This window comes from Durio zibethinus, chromosome 9 (assembly GCF_047325235.1).
Source record: "Durio zibethinus cultivar Kanyao isolate XHJ-2024 chromosome 9, ASM4732523v1, whole genome shotgun sequence".
NCBI classification, from domain to species: domain Eukaryota; kingdom Viridiplantae; phylum Streptophyta; class Magnoliopsida; order Malvales; family Malvaceae; genus Durio; species Durio zibethinus.
The window spans coordinates 23,187,477-23,207,152 of NC_143170.1; the positions used below are offsets into that span (position 1 = coordinate 23,187,477).

At 29.6% G+C, this 19,676-nt stretch overlaps 1 protein-coding gene across 1 annotated transcript; it reads right to left on the reverse strand.

Moving 5' to 3' along the window:
* Positions 1 to 1,575: 1,575 nt before the first annotated feature.
* LOC111317164 (dof zinc finger protein DOF5.6-like) lies at positions 1,576 to 4,514 on the reverse strand. Its single transcript, XM_022919556.2, has 2 exons — positions 3,950 to 4,514; positions 1,576 to 3,260 (listed from the first exon to the last, which is right to left on the reverse strand). Exons 1-2 carry the CDS (start codon positions 3,998 to 4,000, stop codon positions 2,403 to 2,405), a joined length of 909 nt encoding a protein of 302 aa, XP_022775291.2. The 5' UTR covers positions 4,001 to 4,514; the 3' UTR covers positions 1,576 to 2,402.
* Positions 4,515 to 19,676: the final 15,162 nt, after the last annotated feature.

Consider the following 19,676-nt stretch of genomic DNA (forward strand, 5'->3'; position numbering starts at 1 on the left):
TTTTAGAAATCAATGTTTCCATGCTCATTTTTACGAATTTAAAAATAAAAAATCATGAAATATTATAAAATTAAGATATAAAAAGTTTCATGAAAATTTGAACTCAAAAGGTCAAATTATAAAAATACCCCTAAAATGGTATTTTTTAGTAATGTTACATTTATAGGGGTATTGCTGTGATTTCAAATGCATAAAAAATCATGAAATATTATGAAAGTAGGATATGAAAAGTTTCATGAAAATTCGATCTCAAAAATATCAAATTATGAAAATACCACTATAGGAGTATTTTGGTAATTTCACACTTATGAGGTACTACTATGATTTCAAATGCACCAAAAATTATGAAACATTATAAAATTAAGATCTGAAAAGTTTCATGAAAATCTGAGCTAAGGAAGGCTAAAATATGAAAATATCTCTAAAGGATATTTTAGTAATTTTATAATTCGCTAAGTGTCATAAAAATTTTTAGTGTTTTAAAAATCACCATCTTTGACTCTAAACCACATTGATTCCAATTAGGTTGTAAATTTTGAAAATTAACCAAGATTCTATCCATTTTGACTAAATTTGTACAATTTTGACTTTGTTTGACTAATTATAACATTATTGACTAAGTTTGATCAAATTTGACCCAAGTTGATTTTGGGCCTCTAAATAGTTTACGTAATGGTCCTATATTAATAGCTCTAGTCCATGTTCACAAATAAGCTCGGATCAATCATGTTAAAATATTTCAAACAAAATTCGATGTCTACAAGCATATTCCCCACCTTTACCAATGCCTCTTTCTCTTATTCATGTCATATATGTTGTTATTTATAATAAATGATCAATACTTTATCTCTCAAAGCAAATATGCAAATTAAACGCAACTGGAAATAAAAATCAGAAAGCTTTTAAAGCTTTTCGAATATGCAAATCCGACAATTTATTAAAACTTCAGGATTTGTAAATTTGGAAACCTTTTAAAATTTTTGGATTTACAAATCAAAAACTTTTAAAAGTTTTTAGAAATGTAAATCCAAAAGTTTGGAGGCACTCCCAGAAATGTAAATCCAAAAGCTAGGTATTCTAGCATGAATCTAACCTAAATATCAAAATCAAATGTGCAAAATCAAAAAATGTCGAAGAAAATTACTTCTAAATTGAAGTTTTATGACTTGATCAACTCCAAATCTTAGTGATTTTTGGGTTACAAACTGAGAGATGAGGTTTTAGAATTTAAAATGGGTTTAGGAATGAGAGGGTTTTATGAGAAATGAGGGTTTGGGGTATGGGATGTTATCAATAAAAATTTGTTTTCAAAATTTTGAATTTGAGGTGTGTTTAGAGTTTGGTGTATAAAAAACAATAGAGTGTATTTAGAAGTACTCTGCAAGAAAGCCCTTGTCTATCACCATTCCATCATTTCTTCATTTCTTCTTCTTCTAGCCGGAGGGAAACCTCACTGCAGTGCTCCTCCTGCATTTCAAAATTAAAATCTTGTCATCCCTCCCTTTTCTCTCTTTAAAATACCAGGGCTATAGAAAAGTTTCTATTTGCCATTTATGTTCCTAAGCTACAATGTTGCAGAAGCTGAGAAACCCAGCTAGTATCAACATCAGTGATTTCCATCTTCTTTCCTTAGCTCTGCACTGGTTTTCGAAGCGCCTTTGTGTGGAGAAGCCGAGTCGTAATTTACGGTAACGAGTCAGACACATATTTCGTGTCGGTATCCTTGTCGGGTCGTGTAGACACGGGTATGGAATTGGCACCCTAAAGTACGGAGTCCATATAACAGAGAAGGCAGGAGCTATCGAAGGATAGAAGGGTCATATGCAAACAGCACGCAATTCGAAAGGGCATTTTGTGCTTTCAGTTTCCCCTGCCTTGATGTTAGAAAAACTCCCCATCCATTTATCAATAGTGCTTGCATTATATCATAATGCAGACATCATCCATGTAAAAGATAAAACAAGTAGCGTAAATTTAACTGAAAAAAAAAAAAAAAAAACCGGAAAACGCACTCTATATCCTCCTCGGTATAACAACAAAATCCTAGAGCTTTGAATGTCTTTCGCCGAAGCAACCCAATCACAAAGAAAAGGGAAAAAAAAAAAAGAAACTAACACGAATGCACTAATATAGGGTGGCCATTATGGGAACTCCATGAAGTTTCTCATTCACAAAAGTTTCTCCTAGTTAAACTTAATAAAAATTGAAGGCCATCCAACAGAAAAAATACCAGATATATATTAGAAAACTAATTGAGGACATTTCTACAAACTAACAAAGGCATTTACTTGGAGATGGAAAAGCTAGACTCTGCATAATGCAGTCCACAGTCATTTTAATTTTTAAACAACGTGCCAGGCTGCCACCAGGATTCTAAGTTGTAGAGTTTATTACAGATTGCTTCAGACTAATGGATTTGTTGTGGAGGGTCCATAATTATTTATCATTCCAGTCCATGATCCCATATTGTTCAAGTATCTGTAATTGTCTTGCCCGGCGTCAGAACATCCTTGGTCTTGCCAGTCAAGGGACAAGAGCTTGGTGTCTGACTTCACATCGCTAGCATGTTGATCTTCATTTGCATCATAAGGAAGCTTTATCCTCTGGCTGGTGTCCATGAAACTACCACCATTGTCATCAAGGAAAATCCCATATGGAAAGCAAAGGCCATGGAGATTTGGTGCTTGCTCCCCAAGTTCACCAGCCATACCCAACTCACCACCATTCCCCATAAAATTATAGTTCCTAGAGCTCCCAACTATGGCTTCAAGCTTACTCTCCACGAAATCAATCGGCCTTGGATTTTCAAGCAGTGCATTATATTTACTCTCCATGAAGTTTGTATTAGTACCATGAGTACTAAGTATATTAAGGTTAGAAAGGTGCACTTCAGGAAATGAAAGGTTAAGATTAGTGGGATTATAAAAATTAGATAATCCGGGGTTGTTGTTGGCTGATTGATCATTTGATTTTTTAATAGCAACTTTCTTGTTCTTTCTACAGCCTCCACCAACAGGAATGTTCCTTAGCGTCCCTCCCTTGGTCCAGTACCTCCTACAACTCTTGCAAAAGTACCTCGGCTGGGAGAGGCTGTAATTGTTGTAGTAGCAAAATTTGGTGTGCGTGGAGTCGCATCTTGGGCACTTGAGGGCTTGGCCATGCCGGGGTATTAGCCTCCTTTCTATCAAGGGCCTTGAGCATGTGAGCATATCCCCAGATGGCGATGAAGAATCCATTCCATACTCCTCGTGTATCGTTCCCTAAACATGGAGAACAAGGAAATAGTGGAAAATGTGTCAGAATTTTTTATTCAAACCGGTAATCTATAATGTTAGCACTAGACATTCTTTGTCCTTTTCAGGCGGCAGATAATGCGATGACTAGATACTCCTTTATCCTTTTCACATATCCAACTAGATTGTCTGAATGAAAAAGAAAAAGAAAAAAAGTACTAACTATACTACTAGACCAGAGTAGTACAATAATTACTAAACGCGACCCGAAAAGAAAATTCCGCAGTTTAAGCTACCGAATCTAGTATAAACGGTTAACAGTTCTGGTAGCTAGTTTGCCTTCTGTCAGTGGCCGAATAACGTAATGCACAAATTTACTGTTGTTTGAACTTCAGAGCAAATGACAACTAATGCGTTTTCATTTGTCCAAACTTCTCCGTACATTCTTCTTGCTTCTTCTTTCTGTCATACTAGCTAGGACTCCAAAATCATTCATCCCATTTCAATGCTATTCAAAGTTCAAAAAAGAAAAATGTTCTTCTAATTAATTTTGTTTCATATGGATGGGGTCATGCTCATTAAAGCTAAATGTCACCCTAAGCATAACGAGGCACTTCAAGCACCAAGACAGCGTCTAAGTTGGCCGATGGTGAAGAAAAGGAAGGAGAGATAATATATGAGTTAATATAGATTTCAAATGCATGAAATAGGCATACCTGAAGCCAGTGAGATGAATCCATGCAACCTTGCATAGAAGTAAGACCCATTCAACAAAAAATATTATACCCAACAAAGACAGAAAACCAAATATGCAAAGAAAACAATTAATCTCTGCCGTCGCTCTTTCTATTAACTAACACTTCATTCAGTTCTAAATATGACACCTAACACTATAGAGAACGGGGTAGAAGAAGACAGAGTGAGTAAGGGAAATCAGAAATGGAATGGTGTTTCAGGTTAGGGGAGGAGGCTGTGAATAAGAAGGAAGAAAAAGGTCCTTGTAGAGTACAGGGAGAGAGAATAGCTACAGTCCATTCCATTCGTAGTCGTCAGTGGGCTAAAAAAATATATTTTATGGGCCCCCACAATGCAATGCAATCTAAAGACACAGGGCCCACCTATTGGCTACTTGACTAACATTCATCTAGCAAATTAAGGGCCGTGATGTCACCTTGGTTGTCCTGTTGGGACAACCTGAGCCGTTGGATCAATGGTTAGAATACGTCAGAAATATCGGCGAAGGCGTCATACTATAAACTCAGACTCGTGTTTTAATTTTTACGTGACCGACCCACAACAGGAGAAGAGAGAATAAAAAATTTTTTGTGGGTTTTTCGATAAAGAAGGGAAGGGCATACCGAAAGAGTACTCCACTTACGGGCCCAATCAGCGAGTGGGGGACCCTCTCAGTTTACTCCTACAAGCAAAGGATCGATTCTGTCACCCCCCCCCCCCCCCCCCCGCACCTTGTCACGTGCCTCCCCCTAATGGCTAATACTATAGTCCCTCTACATTTCTCCTTCGCGACTAATCTCTTTCCCTATTTCATTTGCTTCCTCTACTTCAACTAACTACAGTATTTTGTATAACCTGGTCAGATTCATGGCTTTATCCGGTCGTTTGAATTTGTCTAAACATAATTCAATTCCTTTCATTGGTCGATATTCTCTACAGACATTATATATGCATGCCGTGTCTACATGATTTCAACGAATTTTGAGCATTGAAATGTGAAGGAAATAAAATAAATAAATAAATTTGAGATAAAATCCCATCAAGTTTTTGTTGAGCAATTGGTTGATATAATCTCAGGATTAAATTATCGTTGTCTTGTCTATCAAAACAAACTACCTGGTCATATACCCAAACGTATGAATTTTATTATTATTATTTTTGGGGTAAAAATTTTATTGTTTTGAGCTGTCTCGAATGATTGCTTCAACGTTAGCAACTAAATTCATCACCAAGCTAAACCTTTCTTCCCTGTCTCTGAAAATTTAGTGAAACCTACAAAAAGATAGACAGAGAGAGCGAATACCTTTATCAAGATAACCAGTTCAAACGAAAATTCCTCCAGCTAGGCGGCTTTGGTTCTCGGATTCAAAAACCAGAAAAATATTGAATAGAACACTTGATGTCTAGCTACAACATGAGATGCTTTGGGCAGCCAATTTCAGTAACTAGCTTCAGGATCACATTTCGGCAAGAGGGCCCAAAAGTACAAAATGTGAGGTGACTAAAGTGCCCTATGCCCACGTTTAGTTCCTTGGAGTAAGGGCTGTGGATCAGTTCACCGTGGTCCACACAGTAAAATCGATCATTAATTTTCCTTTAGGTTTTAAATTGTTTTTGTTCAGGAAATAATGATCTCTCAATAATAACCCAGTGCCCCTTTTCTCTTCTACCCCTTAATTCCCGAAAAGGAAAGCATTGTTTTTTGGAGGCACAGTAACTAATCTTTTGCTAATTCATTAAATAGCTCAATTGATTATGCTTATTGAAATCTTAGATCATATTTGCTAAGTATGACTAATGTGAAAGAAGATTTAGGTTAGCTAAAGGGATAATATCCCATTTGACTCTTAAATTATTGTATTTTCTTTAATATGGTATCAAAATAAAAAAATTTTTAATCAAGTATTTAAATAATTTTTTCATGTGTTAATTTATCTCAATCGTTAATATTATTAACCTAAACATTGATGTATCAATAATATCTAATGTGATACTGACACGTATCAAAAAGTTTAATTAACGCTATATTATTAATATTATGTTAGCATTTTTAAAAAATTTTAAAAAATTATAATTTTTTTTTAAATTATAAATTTTTTTAAATTTTAACAATTATAAAAAAATTCTAAAATTATTTTAAAATTTTAAAAAATTTCAAAATTTCAAAACAAAATTTTAAAAATTAAAAATATAAAAATATTCTTTAAAAAATTCAAAACTTATAAAAGCTAAACCTTTTTTTATTTCATTTCTTCCTCCCACTTTCCAAAAAAAAAAAAATCATTTCTCCCTCAAATAACAAATAATTTGGCCCTTCTTTTTGAAAAATTATAAAAAAATTATAAAATTTTTAAAAGTTATAAAAAATTCAAAAATTTTTAAAATTTTTAAAATATAAAAAAATATAAAAAAGGACATTATCCCAAGAATCTAAAAAATTCTAAAATTTTTTGAAAAATTCATAAAAAATTTTTAAAATTTTTAAAATTTATAAAAAAATTTTGAATATTTTAAAAATTTTTAGAAAATTTTAGAAATTTTTAGAATTATTTTAGACTTTTTTTGAATTTTTTATAATTTTTAAAAAAGAAGGGTCGGATGTTTGTTGTTTAAGAAAGAAAGGACTTTTTGTGGAGTGGGAAGAAGAAATGAAATTTTAAAAAAAAGGTTTAGCATTTATAAGTTTTGAATTTTTTAAATATTTAGAACTTTAAAAAAAAATTTAGAATTTTTTTAGAATTTTTTAAATTTTTTAGAAATTTTCAAAAATTTTTAAAATTTGTTTAGATTTTAAAAAAATTTTCTTTTAATATTGACATGGCATTGACAATGTGGTATTAACTGAATTTTTGACACGTGTTAATATCTTATTAGATGTTAATAATACATCAACATTTAAGATTAATAGTGTTAACGGTTGGGGCAAATTAACACGCGAAAATATAGTTTATGTACTTGATTAAAAAACTTTTTTGTTTAGGTATTACATTATAAAAAATGTAATAATTTAAGGGCCAAATGAGACTTTATCCCTTTTTGAAATATACTAACAAAAGAATTCAAAAATTGATTTCAACCATTTGAGAAAATTGGCCAATAGTAGTCATCTTATGTATAAATTAGTGATTGTGGACATGTAACATTTAGTATATCTTATGTGAGTTATCTTAATTACTTGATGGTGACAAAACTCAATGTGAATTCATAGTTTTGGACTTGGATCAGGATGGTAGTTGCTTCTTTTGTAAGATGACTTATTGTCAAATTAACCCTTATGAAATGAGAGTGGCTTTGGTTCATTGTCTATTTCCTATTCACCAAAACAAAAAAATTGAAGGCAAGGATTTGTAGTTTTGCTTCCTCTTAGCTTATGCAAATACAATTTAAAAGTTGCAATTGTAGATACTTAAATTTATTTAGATAAAATTAAACCATTTTTGAAGTTCTTCAAATCTGATCTGGTTCAAATATAATTTTTTATCAATTTTGGAAAGTTTTTAAAATTTAAATTTAGGGCCAATTTAACTAAAATACCTCAAGGTCAAACTTGATCAAACTTGATTAAATAAAGTCAAACTTGATCAAAATTGCTCAAAATAAATAGAATTCTAATCAACTTTCAAAATTCACAACCAATTCAAATCAATGTGATTTTAAATTGAAATTTGTAATTTTTAAAGTATTGAAAAACCCGATTGCATTTTGGAAAGTGTAAAATTATCAAAATACCTTTAAAATATTTTTGTAATTTGACCTTTTTAAAGTTGAATTTTTGTGAAAATTTTCATATCATAATTGAATTTTTTAATAATTTTTTATGTATTAAAACCACATATCACACTTTGAGAGGTGTAAAATTACAAAAATACCATTTAGGGGTGTTTTCATAAATTAACCTTCCTGATGTTGGAATTTCTTAAAAAGGTTCAAATTATAATTTTATAATATTTAATTATTTTGAAATATTGAAAACTTTGATTGTATCTTGAAAGGTGCGAAACCACAAAAATACCCTTTAAGGGTATTTTTGTAATTTGATCTTTTCAAGGTTGATTTTTTGTAAAATTTTTTAGATCATGTTTTATAATATTTGATAATTTTTAGTGTATTGAAAACCTTGACAACACCTCGAGAGGTGTGAAATTACAAAAATATCCCTTAGAGGTAATTTCTCAATTTGACTTTCTCGAGGTTCGATTTTCACAAAAATTTTTGGATTTTAATTTCATATTATTTGAGGATTTTTGGTGCTTTAAAATCAAAAAATTGAAGAAGGGAGCATTATTTTCTAAAAAAATAGAGTAGAAACCAAAATCTTTGTAATAGAGGTGAAATAGTCTTATCACTTGGCTCCAATACCATCACTAACCCATCTTTGGCATTGTGCATTCTGAATCATAGGATGACATTAGCAAGCTTGATCTAATGGTGAACGTTTGCTTTTTGCAAAAAAAAAAAAACAAGAGAGAAACTTGGACTATTGGATGCATTTATGATCTAAAGGCATTGGATGCATTTATGATCTAAAGGCTAAAATCAATTGTAAGGGGATATTTTCATCTTCTTCTAGGGTGGGAATTGAAGATGTGGAAGAACAAAGAAAAAGATAGGAAAAACCACAAAATAGAGGGAGAAAATAAAATGTGAAAAGAGATGAAAAAAGAAAAAAAAATCTTTAAAGTTTGCTAGCTTGGAGGTATAATTTTACTACTTGATTTCTTGCATTTTTCATCATATGTTTAGAACATTTTTACATTGGTTCTTCATTCATTTTTTTATTTTTCTTTTGAGAAATTTATAATTTTTTATTCAAAGCTTAGATCAAATTTTGTTCAACTAGCTTATAGTTTGGATTGAAATTAGAAAGTCAAGAAACAAAAAAACACTAATCCACCATTTTTGACCTTTGGAGGATTGGCCAACGTTGCTTCACCATGGTCGAACCTTTTTTGGTCTTCCATTGATGCTTTCTTGCCTTTAAATGTTGTTTTTGGTGATTAAATTGTAAGTTCATTTGTTATTTGCATGAATTTTAGCTAGTTTGTGATGTAGGTATGTTGTTTGGCTTTGAATGTTTGGTTCAATGGTATCCTCACCATTTTAGTTCATTACATGTTTGATAAAATTTTTCTCATGATGTAAATGTCTTTAAATGATGAATTGATACATGACTTGCCTTAGTAAATGATTGTATGATTTGGGAATAGCCAATAAAGCATTCAACCAAGGCATTCTTATGCTTGGCCGAAACTTTCAACCTTGTTCATGGCCAAATAATGTTTGTTTCATATGTGTTTGTTTTTGGTTGGTTTATCAAGTTTTCAATGTGTTAGATTTAATTTATATGCAAAAAAATGTTAGTTTAGTAGGTTGTTTTATTGATTTTTGGTGATTGTTTGGTTAGTTTTCAAGGAAGAACAATAATGGAACATGTTTTCAAAGTTTGAAAAATTTTTGTGTTTGAACCATTTTTCACATGTTTTTATATGCACATCTTGTTTGTAATTTAGTTTTATAAATGCCTAGATTTGTAATTAGTTTATTCTCTTATCATGCACATGTCACATGCATAAAAAATTTGCATTTTTACCAATAATATTATTATATTTTTTTTGGTCACATGCATGATTCTATGAAACCCTAAACCTAAAACACTAAACCCTAAAACCAACCATTAACCCTATTCATGCATTTACATCACATTTTACTTTGTTACATACATTTTTAGATTGCCATACATTCATATTATGTCATTCATGCATTCATTGATTTTATTATGTCCATGATATCATGCAATTGCTTTCAAAATGAATTTTCAAAGTAAAATATTTTTAAATAAGATAACGTCTCAATTAAATATAGCCATAGAAAATTGGCTCAAATATAGGGAAAGTCTCATTAATTATTATTTATACGAGATATTATCTCGATTTTGTCGGACAATTTGAAAATCTCTAAATATAGAAAAGTGAAAAAGGCATGTCGATACTTAGAAAATTTTCATATTGATCCAAATAAATTGTTTTATTTTTTAAAAATATTAAAAGTATTAAAAATATTTTGTCTTTCAAAAAAAAAAAAGGAAAAGATTTTCTTTAAAAAAAAAAAAAAAGAAAGAGGATTTAATTTTAATCATTAGGATATGACCATTTTTAACCAAAGTTTAAGGATAATATGTAATCAATTGCTACCGTATTCGACGGGTGCTGTAAAGATACTAATCTTTTTTCACACGTAACTAACTCTTGGACTTAAACTTTATTTTCACAAACCATAAATTGTTCTATTATAAAACTTTAAACCCATTTTAATTGTTTTATTAAAAGGATAAAAATTTTGTTATGGCCAATGCAGACACTTAATTTTGTTCGAGCAATTTTCGGCTATCTGTGAAGCTTTTGAAATCCAACTCGATTCAAATCTAACATTTCTTTAATTTTGGCATGCTTTAGAATTTAAAATTGGGACTAGTTTGACCTATATGCCCTAAGGTCAAATTTTGTCAAATAAAGTCAAATTTGATCAAAATTGATAAAAAAATGGTCAAAATGGTCGTAACTAATTGAAATCAATGAGGTTTAAATTGAAATTTGTGATTGTTTTAAAGTATTAAAAAGTTTAATCACACTTCACAAAGTATAAATTTATCAAAATACCTTTAGAGATATTTTCATAATTCGACATTTTCAAAGTTAAATTTTTGTTAAAACTTTCAGATCATAATTGAGTATTTTTTAATGATTTTTTAAGCATTTAAAATTCAGATCACACCTTGAAAGGTGTGAAATTACAAAAATACTTTTTAAGAGTATTTTCATAAAATGACCTTATCGAGGTTGTAATTTTGCAAAAAACTCCATATTATAATTTTATATTATTTAATGAATTTTGAAATATTGAAAATTTTAATCGTACATCGAAAGGTGTGAAATCACCAAAATACTATTATGGGTATTTTCAAAATTTGACCTTTCTAAGGTTGTTTTTTTATGAAACTTTCTATATCATGTTTTTATAATATTTAATGTTTTTGGTGCATTGAAAACCTTGGTAGCACCTCGAAAAGTGTAAAATTACTAAAATACCTCTTAGGGGTAATTTCGTAAATTGACCTTTTTGAGGTCAGATTTTCATAAAAATTTTTAGATCTTGATTTCATATTATTTCATGATTTTTTTGTGCTTTAAAATCACAAAAATGAACAATGGAGCATTATTTTCTAATAAAATGGCCTAAAAATCAAAAACTTTTTAATAAAGGGTGAAATGATCTTTTCACTTGAACCCAATAGTATTAAATTTTCATCTTTGGCAATGTGCATTCTAGACCATTAGATCACCTTAAAGAACTTCATCCAATGGTAAAAGCTAGCTTCTTTCAAACAAAATAAGGGTGAATTTTGGACCGTTGGATACATTTATAATCTAAGGGCTAGTATTCAATCTTAAGGGGATATTTTAATTATCATTTGGGGATTGTTTAGATGTTGAAGAAAAAAGGGGAGCTATTGGGAAGAAATTCAAAAAAAAGAGGAAAAAAAAGAAAGAAAACATGAAAAAAAAAGAAAAGAAAAGAGAAAGTTGAAGGAAGCTTAAAAAAAGGTAGAATCTCTATCATTTTTCTTGCATTTAATCACATTCGCATCTAATAATCCATGACATTTTCATATTAGTTTTTTATTTTTCTATTTTTTTAAGTTTCCAATTCCTTTTTATTCAATCTTGATTCAAAACTTAACCAACTAAATTATAGTTAGATTTGAAAACAAAAGAATGAAGTGTCAAAAACAAAAAATCCACCGTTAATTAGGTTAAAGGTTAAGCCAAACACTACTTTACTATGGTTGAACCTCTTTTTTACTTTCTTGATGATTTGTTACTTCAAAAATGTGGTTTATGATGGTTATATGATGAATTTATTGATGTTTTACATTTTTTTTATTAGTTAGTGACACATGGTTATGTTTGGATCATGTTCTAATTGTTCGTGGTTTTTTTGTTATTTATAGTTTACTTTATGTTTGGTAAAATTCTTTTTATGATTTAGATGCCCTTACATGATGATTTGGTAAGTAAATAATGCATGTGTTGCTTAAATGAAAGGATGAATATTGGTTGGAGGTACCATAGGCCATTCAGCCATGGTGGGTTTCATGTTGGCTGAATAGTGTTCTTTAGTTTGTGACAAACTTTGCTTTATTTCCAAGTAAATAATTATGTTTTGTTATGATTCTCTTGTGTTTAAGGTGTTGCATCAAATTTTCAATTAAAAAAAATGTCTATTTTAGTAAATTGTTTGGATGATATTGATGTTGTTTAGTTGGTTTTTAAATAACAAAAAAAAAATGGTGGAACATCTTTTTAAAGTTTGAAAAAAATTGTTGTGTTTGATCCATTTTTCTCTTGATTTCTCATGCACAACTTGTTTGTATTTAGTTTTGTAATACCTAGGTTTGAAATTAGTTTATCCTCATGTCATGCATTTGTCACATGCATTTTCAATGGCATTTTTATAATTTGCTCTAGCCATATACATTTCTCATTAAACTTTAAACCCTAAACCTTAAAACCGTAAACCCTAAACTTTAAAAACCTAAACCTTAAATCGTAAACCCCAAAATATACCCCAAATCCTAAAACCAACCCTTGACCCTATTCATGCATTTACATCACATTTTACTTTGTTACGTACATTTTAAAATTGCCATGCATTCATATTATGTCATTCATGCATTCATTCATTTTATTATGTTTGTGCATATTAGATGTATGTTTTCAAAATAAATTTTTTAGAAGTAAAATTTTTTTAAATAAAATAATATCTCAAATAAATATATTTTATCTAGATCTGGCCTAAATAGAGGGGGACTCTTAGTGATTAATATTAATCCAAAGTGTTATCTCATTTTTTTGGGATAATTTGAAAACCCTTAAATTAGAGATATTTTTTAAGCTCTACCTAATTATAGAAGAGTGAAAGAAATGTTTCAATACTTAAGGTGTGTTCATTTTGATCTAAAAATAAAATGTTTTATTTTTAAATTTTGATTTGTTTCCAAGAAAGAAAAAAGGGAATTGATTTTAAACATTAAAAACATATAGGAAAATTTTTATCAAAATTTAAGGATGACTTGTAATCTATTAGTATTATCTTCAACGGATGTTGTAAGGGTTTTAATCCTTCTTCATGCGTAATTGATTCTCAAACTTAAATATGATTTTGTAGACCTCAATTGGTTCTTTTTATAAAACCTTTAAATTTTTTAAATGTTTTATCAAAAAGGACAATTTTTTTTGTGGTCAATTACACCCTAAAAAAGATTGGTGGTGACTCTTGTTTTTATTTTTATCGAAAATGCTTTTTAAAGCCCCACTTTTCAAATTCTTAATTCGTCCAATGCTTGAGTTTCACCTTCAGTCCCAAAATGTTGCAACAACTTAATGACTCCATTGGAGACACATTTTTAAAGAGTTAGGCCAAAAATTGATTACATGTTATCTAAATTTTAGTTTAATGGTCCCAATTAGTGTTTAATCTTAATTTCTTGATTTTAATTTTTTTGTTTTCTTAAAAAATAAAAATTTTGAAAAAAAAAACAAAATTTAAAAAATTTAAAAAAAATAAAAAAGTTTTGATTTTAATTTCCTTGTTTATAAAAAAATTAAAAAAAAGAGGTGTGTTTTACATTTCATACATATTTTAATTATATCATTTGTTTGTTATTTGTTTGTTTTTAATAATTATAAGCATTTAGAATAGGTTTATTTTAGGAAAGTGTGAAAGGTTTGTATGTTTCATTGCACATATTCACATTACATTGTATAAGCTCTATACTTGGATTCTAACCCTATTTAGGAAGAAGTAAAGTAGTTATTCTCTCATTAGGTATAAACCTTTTTGTAATAATTAGTGAAATACTCCCACTCAAATTGAACTTTTTTTACTCGAAACCTATAATGGGTGAGAATCAAAGTACTTCATTAGTCTATGATGAATGATGATGTGATGAACAATTTAAGAATCTTTAGATACTCAGTTCCCAGCCCAACATATAATAAACTTTAGAAAAATAGTCGTAGGTAGAGTCATGCCACATCCTTTGTAAAAATTAACCTAAATTAGGACACATTAAAGAACACTCTGTATTTAGGAGTAATACTGGTGTGAATACGACTAAAATTTTGAAAAAGAAAAAAAATAACAATAAAAAAAGAAAACATTCTTTAAAAAAAAATTTTCTTTCTTTTGACATACATTTGATTCATTTGTTGCCTGTTCAAAATATGCATTTTCAAGAAATTTTTTAAAATAAAATTGTTTTTACTATCTAACAAAACCAAAAATGAAAAAAAAAAAAAACCACAAAAAAAGCAAAAATAGTTTTGCCTAGATTCTTTGTTTATTGGCTAAGTAATAATAATAAAAAAATCTTTGAATCCTAGTCATTCTTTTTTACTAATAAAAATGTGTCTTTGAATATTTTTCCTCCCTTTAGAAAAAGAAAAAGAGAAGTTTTAAGTCTAAATATTGTTTTATCCTTTGCATTTCATTTAATCCTTCTTACATGCATTTTTATCATGATTTTGAAGTTGAAAGTAATAAAATAGTGTAGCATTCTATCTTATGCACATTTTAGTAGAAAAGTGCATGTATTTAATCTCATGCACTTCTTAGTAGATAGTACATGCATTTCATCTCATACATATCTCAATAGATAATACATACATTTTATTTCATGCACATCTTAATAGATAGTATATATATTGCATCTCATGTATATCTTAATGGTAATGTTGACCTCATTATGTTTGCATAACACACGCATTATGTTTCATGTAGACATATCTCATGCATATAATATGTCAGTGCACCTCATATAAATATGTTGCATCAGTCATAGGCATACATCTTATTACTCATAAAGTATGCCATTACATTTAATGCATGTGGATTCATGAATGATAGGGTTTTATAAAACATGAATTATATTTCATGAAAACATATCCCACCACCCTTGCAATAGAGCATTACCTTTCTTGCAGACACATTCAGCGATGATGAAATTTTTATCATTTAGGGCCTCGTACATATAAAAATTCATTTATCTTAGATATCTTTACATTTCATAACATCCTCTTGCATCATTGTCATATTCATGCATTCATAAAAATATTTGGTGTGTCAAGTAGGAAATTGATTTGTGATATTCATTTATAAGAATAAAACCATAGACTTATGACCAAAGCCTTTAAAATAAAATATCTTGAAATAGACATCAGAAAAGCAAAAATGGGAGATCAATTGGAGGTAAGGATCAACGCATTATAATTAAATCAAGAAGAGTTTAGGCATAAGTTTCAAGAGATGAAGCTATGGATCACTCAAGGGAATACCTTTAAATAACCCTAACTAAATATAGGAAAAAATTTAAAGGGTTTCCTTTTAAACAAAAATAATAAAATCTTACTTGCATGTCATGCATTATTTCTTTGAACATATGTTTCATGCCAGCTAAAGATAAGGAATGATTATTGTAGATACACTATCATAAAACCTTCGAAGCAAAGAGATATCGTTAAAAGTCTTACCAAAATATTGGAGGCCTTTTAAATTATCTCTAAGGCCAATAATAAAAAATCACATCATGCCAAAGATAGATGTGGTAATTTAATGTGTCTGATTCTACAAAAAGTATGAAATCAAATACAGCTATGATATGTTAAAAGAAAGGTTGAAAGCAATAGAAAGGCATGATTTGTATGGAAATGTTGATGCCCAAGAGCTAAGCCTAGTGACTGATCTTGTTATTCCATTTAAATTTAAAGTCTCAAATTTTAAGAAGTATGATAGAATAAAATACCCATCGACATATCACCATGTACGACCAAAAGATAAAGGGCCATACACATAATGACAAGTTGCTAATTCACTGCTTTTAAGATAGTTTCACTAAGTCAAATACAATATGGTATGCAAACTAGATCATAATAAAATACACTTATGAAAGGATTTGGCTAGGGCCTTTATAACATAGTACAAACATGTAAAAGATATAGCATCGACTAGGTTGTCTTTACAAAACATGGAAAAAAAGGCCACCAAAACCTTCAAAGAATACACTTATAGATGAAGAGATATGGCTATACAGGTCTGACCACCACTTATAGAAAAAGAGACCACGTTACACTTCGTTAGAACTTTGAGAGCCCCTTATTATGACAAGTTAGTAGGCAATTGATAATTCTATTTTTTTAGAATTATCATGTATGTAATTGGTTAAATTTTAACTTACTTGATTTAATTTTGCTTCATTATCCACCTAAATTCTCCAAATTTCATATGTAAGAAAAATCAAAACACCATGCCTGCACCTAATGTCATCATGCAAGCAACTGCCAAATTTAATGGAAAATTTTCCAAGGAAATTCAAGGGCCTTTAGAAGATGAGAAGAGTTGATTTCCTTCAAATTACGCCATGAAGAAGAAGAAAAACTTGCCAAGCAATGAACATGAAGCCCTAAGCCGTGAGCTACCAATAAAGGCATGTAGAGCTTTCTTTTATTGCATAAAATGGCTTGCTTGGAAGAAGCTACTGTACAAGCTAATTTGGAGGAGCTTCAAGATGAGTTTAGAGCTGAAATGAGATAAAAAGAAAGCTAAAAAATCAAGCAATTTGACTACGAAGAATTGACAAAGAAGGAGATAGCAGGGGGAACAAATTGCAAGTCAAATTACAAGTGGGAACATAATAAAAATAAAAGTCAAGCATGGTTGCTAGTTTGCATGCCTCAATAAACCATTTATGGGTTGAGAAAGACCTAGGATATGGCTTGAATAATAGGACATTTGAAAGGACAAAAAGGGAGAGCCAAACTTGATTACTTGGAGCATGATTTTTTTTCTTACATTTTTCTACATCGACAAGACTAGCAAGTAGCCTTTGTTGATTTTATCATGACTTTTGGGAAATGATTTCATCTTGTTTGCATGTATTTAATAAATGCTTGACTTATGCTTGGGGAGGACAATTGTAGGAGGTTTGTTCAATTTTTATTTTTTTATTTTAGTTTAGGTATCTCTCCCAAGGTTATTATCAGCACACTTGCTTGCCAAACAGATCTTCATTGTAACACAATTTTCTTCTTATTTCTAGTTTACTTTATAGTACTTTTGTTACCCTTTAAGTTCTTTTTTAGTTTGTTTAATTTCCATTCCTTGCAAACATTGAAACTTTCTTGTATTTCCTTGATTTCAAATTCAGTTTACATTTGATTCTACCAATTTTTATTTCCAGATTTTAGTTCTATGTCTTATCTATTTTACAACAATCCTTGTATAAAATTGGAACTCTTTGAATCTTGGAAATGATGGCTTCAGATGCTAATGTGATAATTACATCATAAGGCTCTAAAAGCTTGATTTTTGTGTGCTATAGTTTCTAGTTCCTTATGGTTATGTAATTTAAGTTTCAGCCCATATTTTTTTATTTCAAGTCTATACATTTTTTTTTGTTTATTTACTATTTTTATTTTTTATTATTGTTCTTATTTCACACTTAAAAGTTTCTTACATGTATGATGCAATGTTTAATTACAAATGTTTCAATTCATGCCATTTTTCTTTCATTTCCATGTCCGGTTTTCAATTTAATTTTTTTAGCATGTTTCATTTGACTTTGCCCAAGGTCTCCTACACATGTTTTGTTCATTTTTTAGTCTATTTTGATATTGTGTCATTAATTTCTAGTTATCATGTAGTTATTTTAAGATTTAATGCATTTAGCTCATTAGATCCATTGTTTATGTTATATTTTATTCTCCAACTTGTGTATTTTTATTTAAGCATTTTTGGTCAGTTTTAGACAAAGGTTTCCCATAACTTTTTGGCTTGTTTTCATGTCTATTTTAAGCTAGTAAAATAGTTTTTACAGATTCCTTAGCTAGGGTTGCATATTCCTAGCATTTCAATTCATAGGTCTTAGTTTTCATGCATTCTAGCATATAGGTTTGCATAAATTTTTATTTCCATTTGTGTTTGGTTTTTGCATAAGGTTCTAATAGGTTTTTGGTTCCATTTTAGGTCTAGATTAACCATGTAAAATAGTTTTTTTTTTATTTACATTTAATGCATGTTTAGGTGGTAATTACTCACATAAGTCATATAAAAATTTCGATTAGCTCACTTGCAAGTTTTATTTTCTATTTTTAGTTTAATTTTCTGCATTTAAATTATTAAGCTTTTATGTTTAAATGTGTTTAAATTATTTTTCATGCCTTAGTTAATTTATTCTTAATTGTTTAATTTTCTATTTTTAGCAACTTTCCATTTTTTAGTATTTTCTATATTTAGTAAGCTTTAGTTCTTAAGTAGTTACCTTTTTTATAATTTGTAACAATTAGATTTTAAATATTTAGTAAGGTTTAATTTTCATGTAGGTTAATTAATAAAAAAAAAGGCAAGATTTTTAGTTTGACCAAATATATTCGAAGTATCAAAATTGATACTTACCCCTAGGTTTAGAATTCCTAATCCTTGAGGAGATGATAATCTGAAATACTTATAATATTTATTACTTTTGCGATCTATACATTTGCAGTACTTCTAATGGGTAGCAATAGCAATACAACCAAGAATTTTGCCAGTATGGTGATATCATGAAGATTATTGGAAACGCAATCAAGAATGGCAAGATTGACGGGCAAGAGGCCTCTAGTGCCAAGGAAACCCCAATCCCAAAAAAACAAAAAAAAAAAAAGAGTTAAAGACCCATGTAGTTATTGTTGGAAGCCTTTCACTCAGACTTTTCATCCTATGTCTCAAGGCCTTATTACTCCACCCATCACTACACCAGTCTTAAGGCCCAATAACGAAACAAATGGTTTTAAGAAAATGCGATTTCATCAAATAAAAAGTCACATTGACCCAATTCCTATGTCATATGCTGAGTTATTTTTGAAACTTTTTTAGAATCATTTGGTATCATTTGTTCATTTGGAACCATTGAAACCTCTTTATCCCAAATGGTGTGATGCTAATGCTACATGTGATTACTATAATGGAAACATGGGTCATTCCATAGAGAGTTGCCCTATGTTCAAGCACAAGGTTTAAAGTCTAATTAGAGCAGGGTCAATAAATTTTGATAGGCAATGGAGGTTGGATGTCAAATTGAATTGTATAGAGGTGTAATTCTTAAAGTGATGAGATAGGCCAAAGTTGGTTGGAAATGACTTTTTTGAATTTCTGTTGAAGGTTACTTGATTTCTTTTTACATGTTGCATTTTCATGATATTTCCATTTTCATCCACTTGAATAGTTATTTTCGTTACATTCACCCCTTTGAATATTATCTTTGTATTCCTTTTCAAATGATTAAATGGTTTAATTAATTCTTAGAAGATTTTGATTATTGGAGAATAAAGCCCCACATAATTAATTTCCAAAATAATAAAAAGAAAAGAAAGCACATTGAAAAATGGGGAGAAAGAAAAAAGAATATAAGAAAAGCAAATAAAAAAAGAATAAAAGAGAGGAAAAGAAAAAGTTTGTGATCACTATTAGAAACAAACTTATCATATACCTCAACACCTTTTTCAAATCATCTTGTTTAACTCATCAACCATAACCGTTTAAGAGGCATGAACTTGAATTCATGAACTTGCCTTTGCCTAATAATATTGTGATATAAAATAGTGGTATTCTTTTCTT

Excerpts from the sequence above, each read along its gene's own strand:
- LOC111317164 (XM_022919556.2), bottom strand. The coding sequence starts at position 4,000 with ATGGGTCTTACTTCTATGCAAGGTTGCATGGATTCATCTCACTGGCTT. Across the intron at positions 3,261-3,949 it reads ATTCATCTCACTGGCTTCAG|GGAACGATACACGAGGAGTA; the intron begins GTATGCCTATTT and ends CTCCATGTTTAG.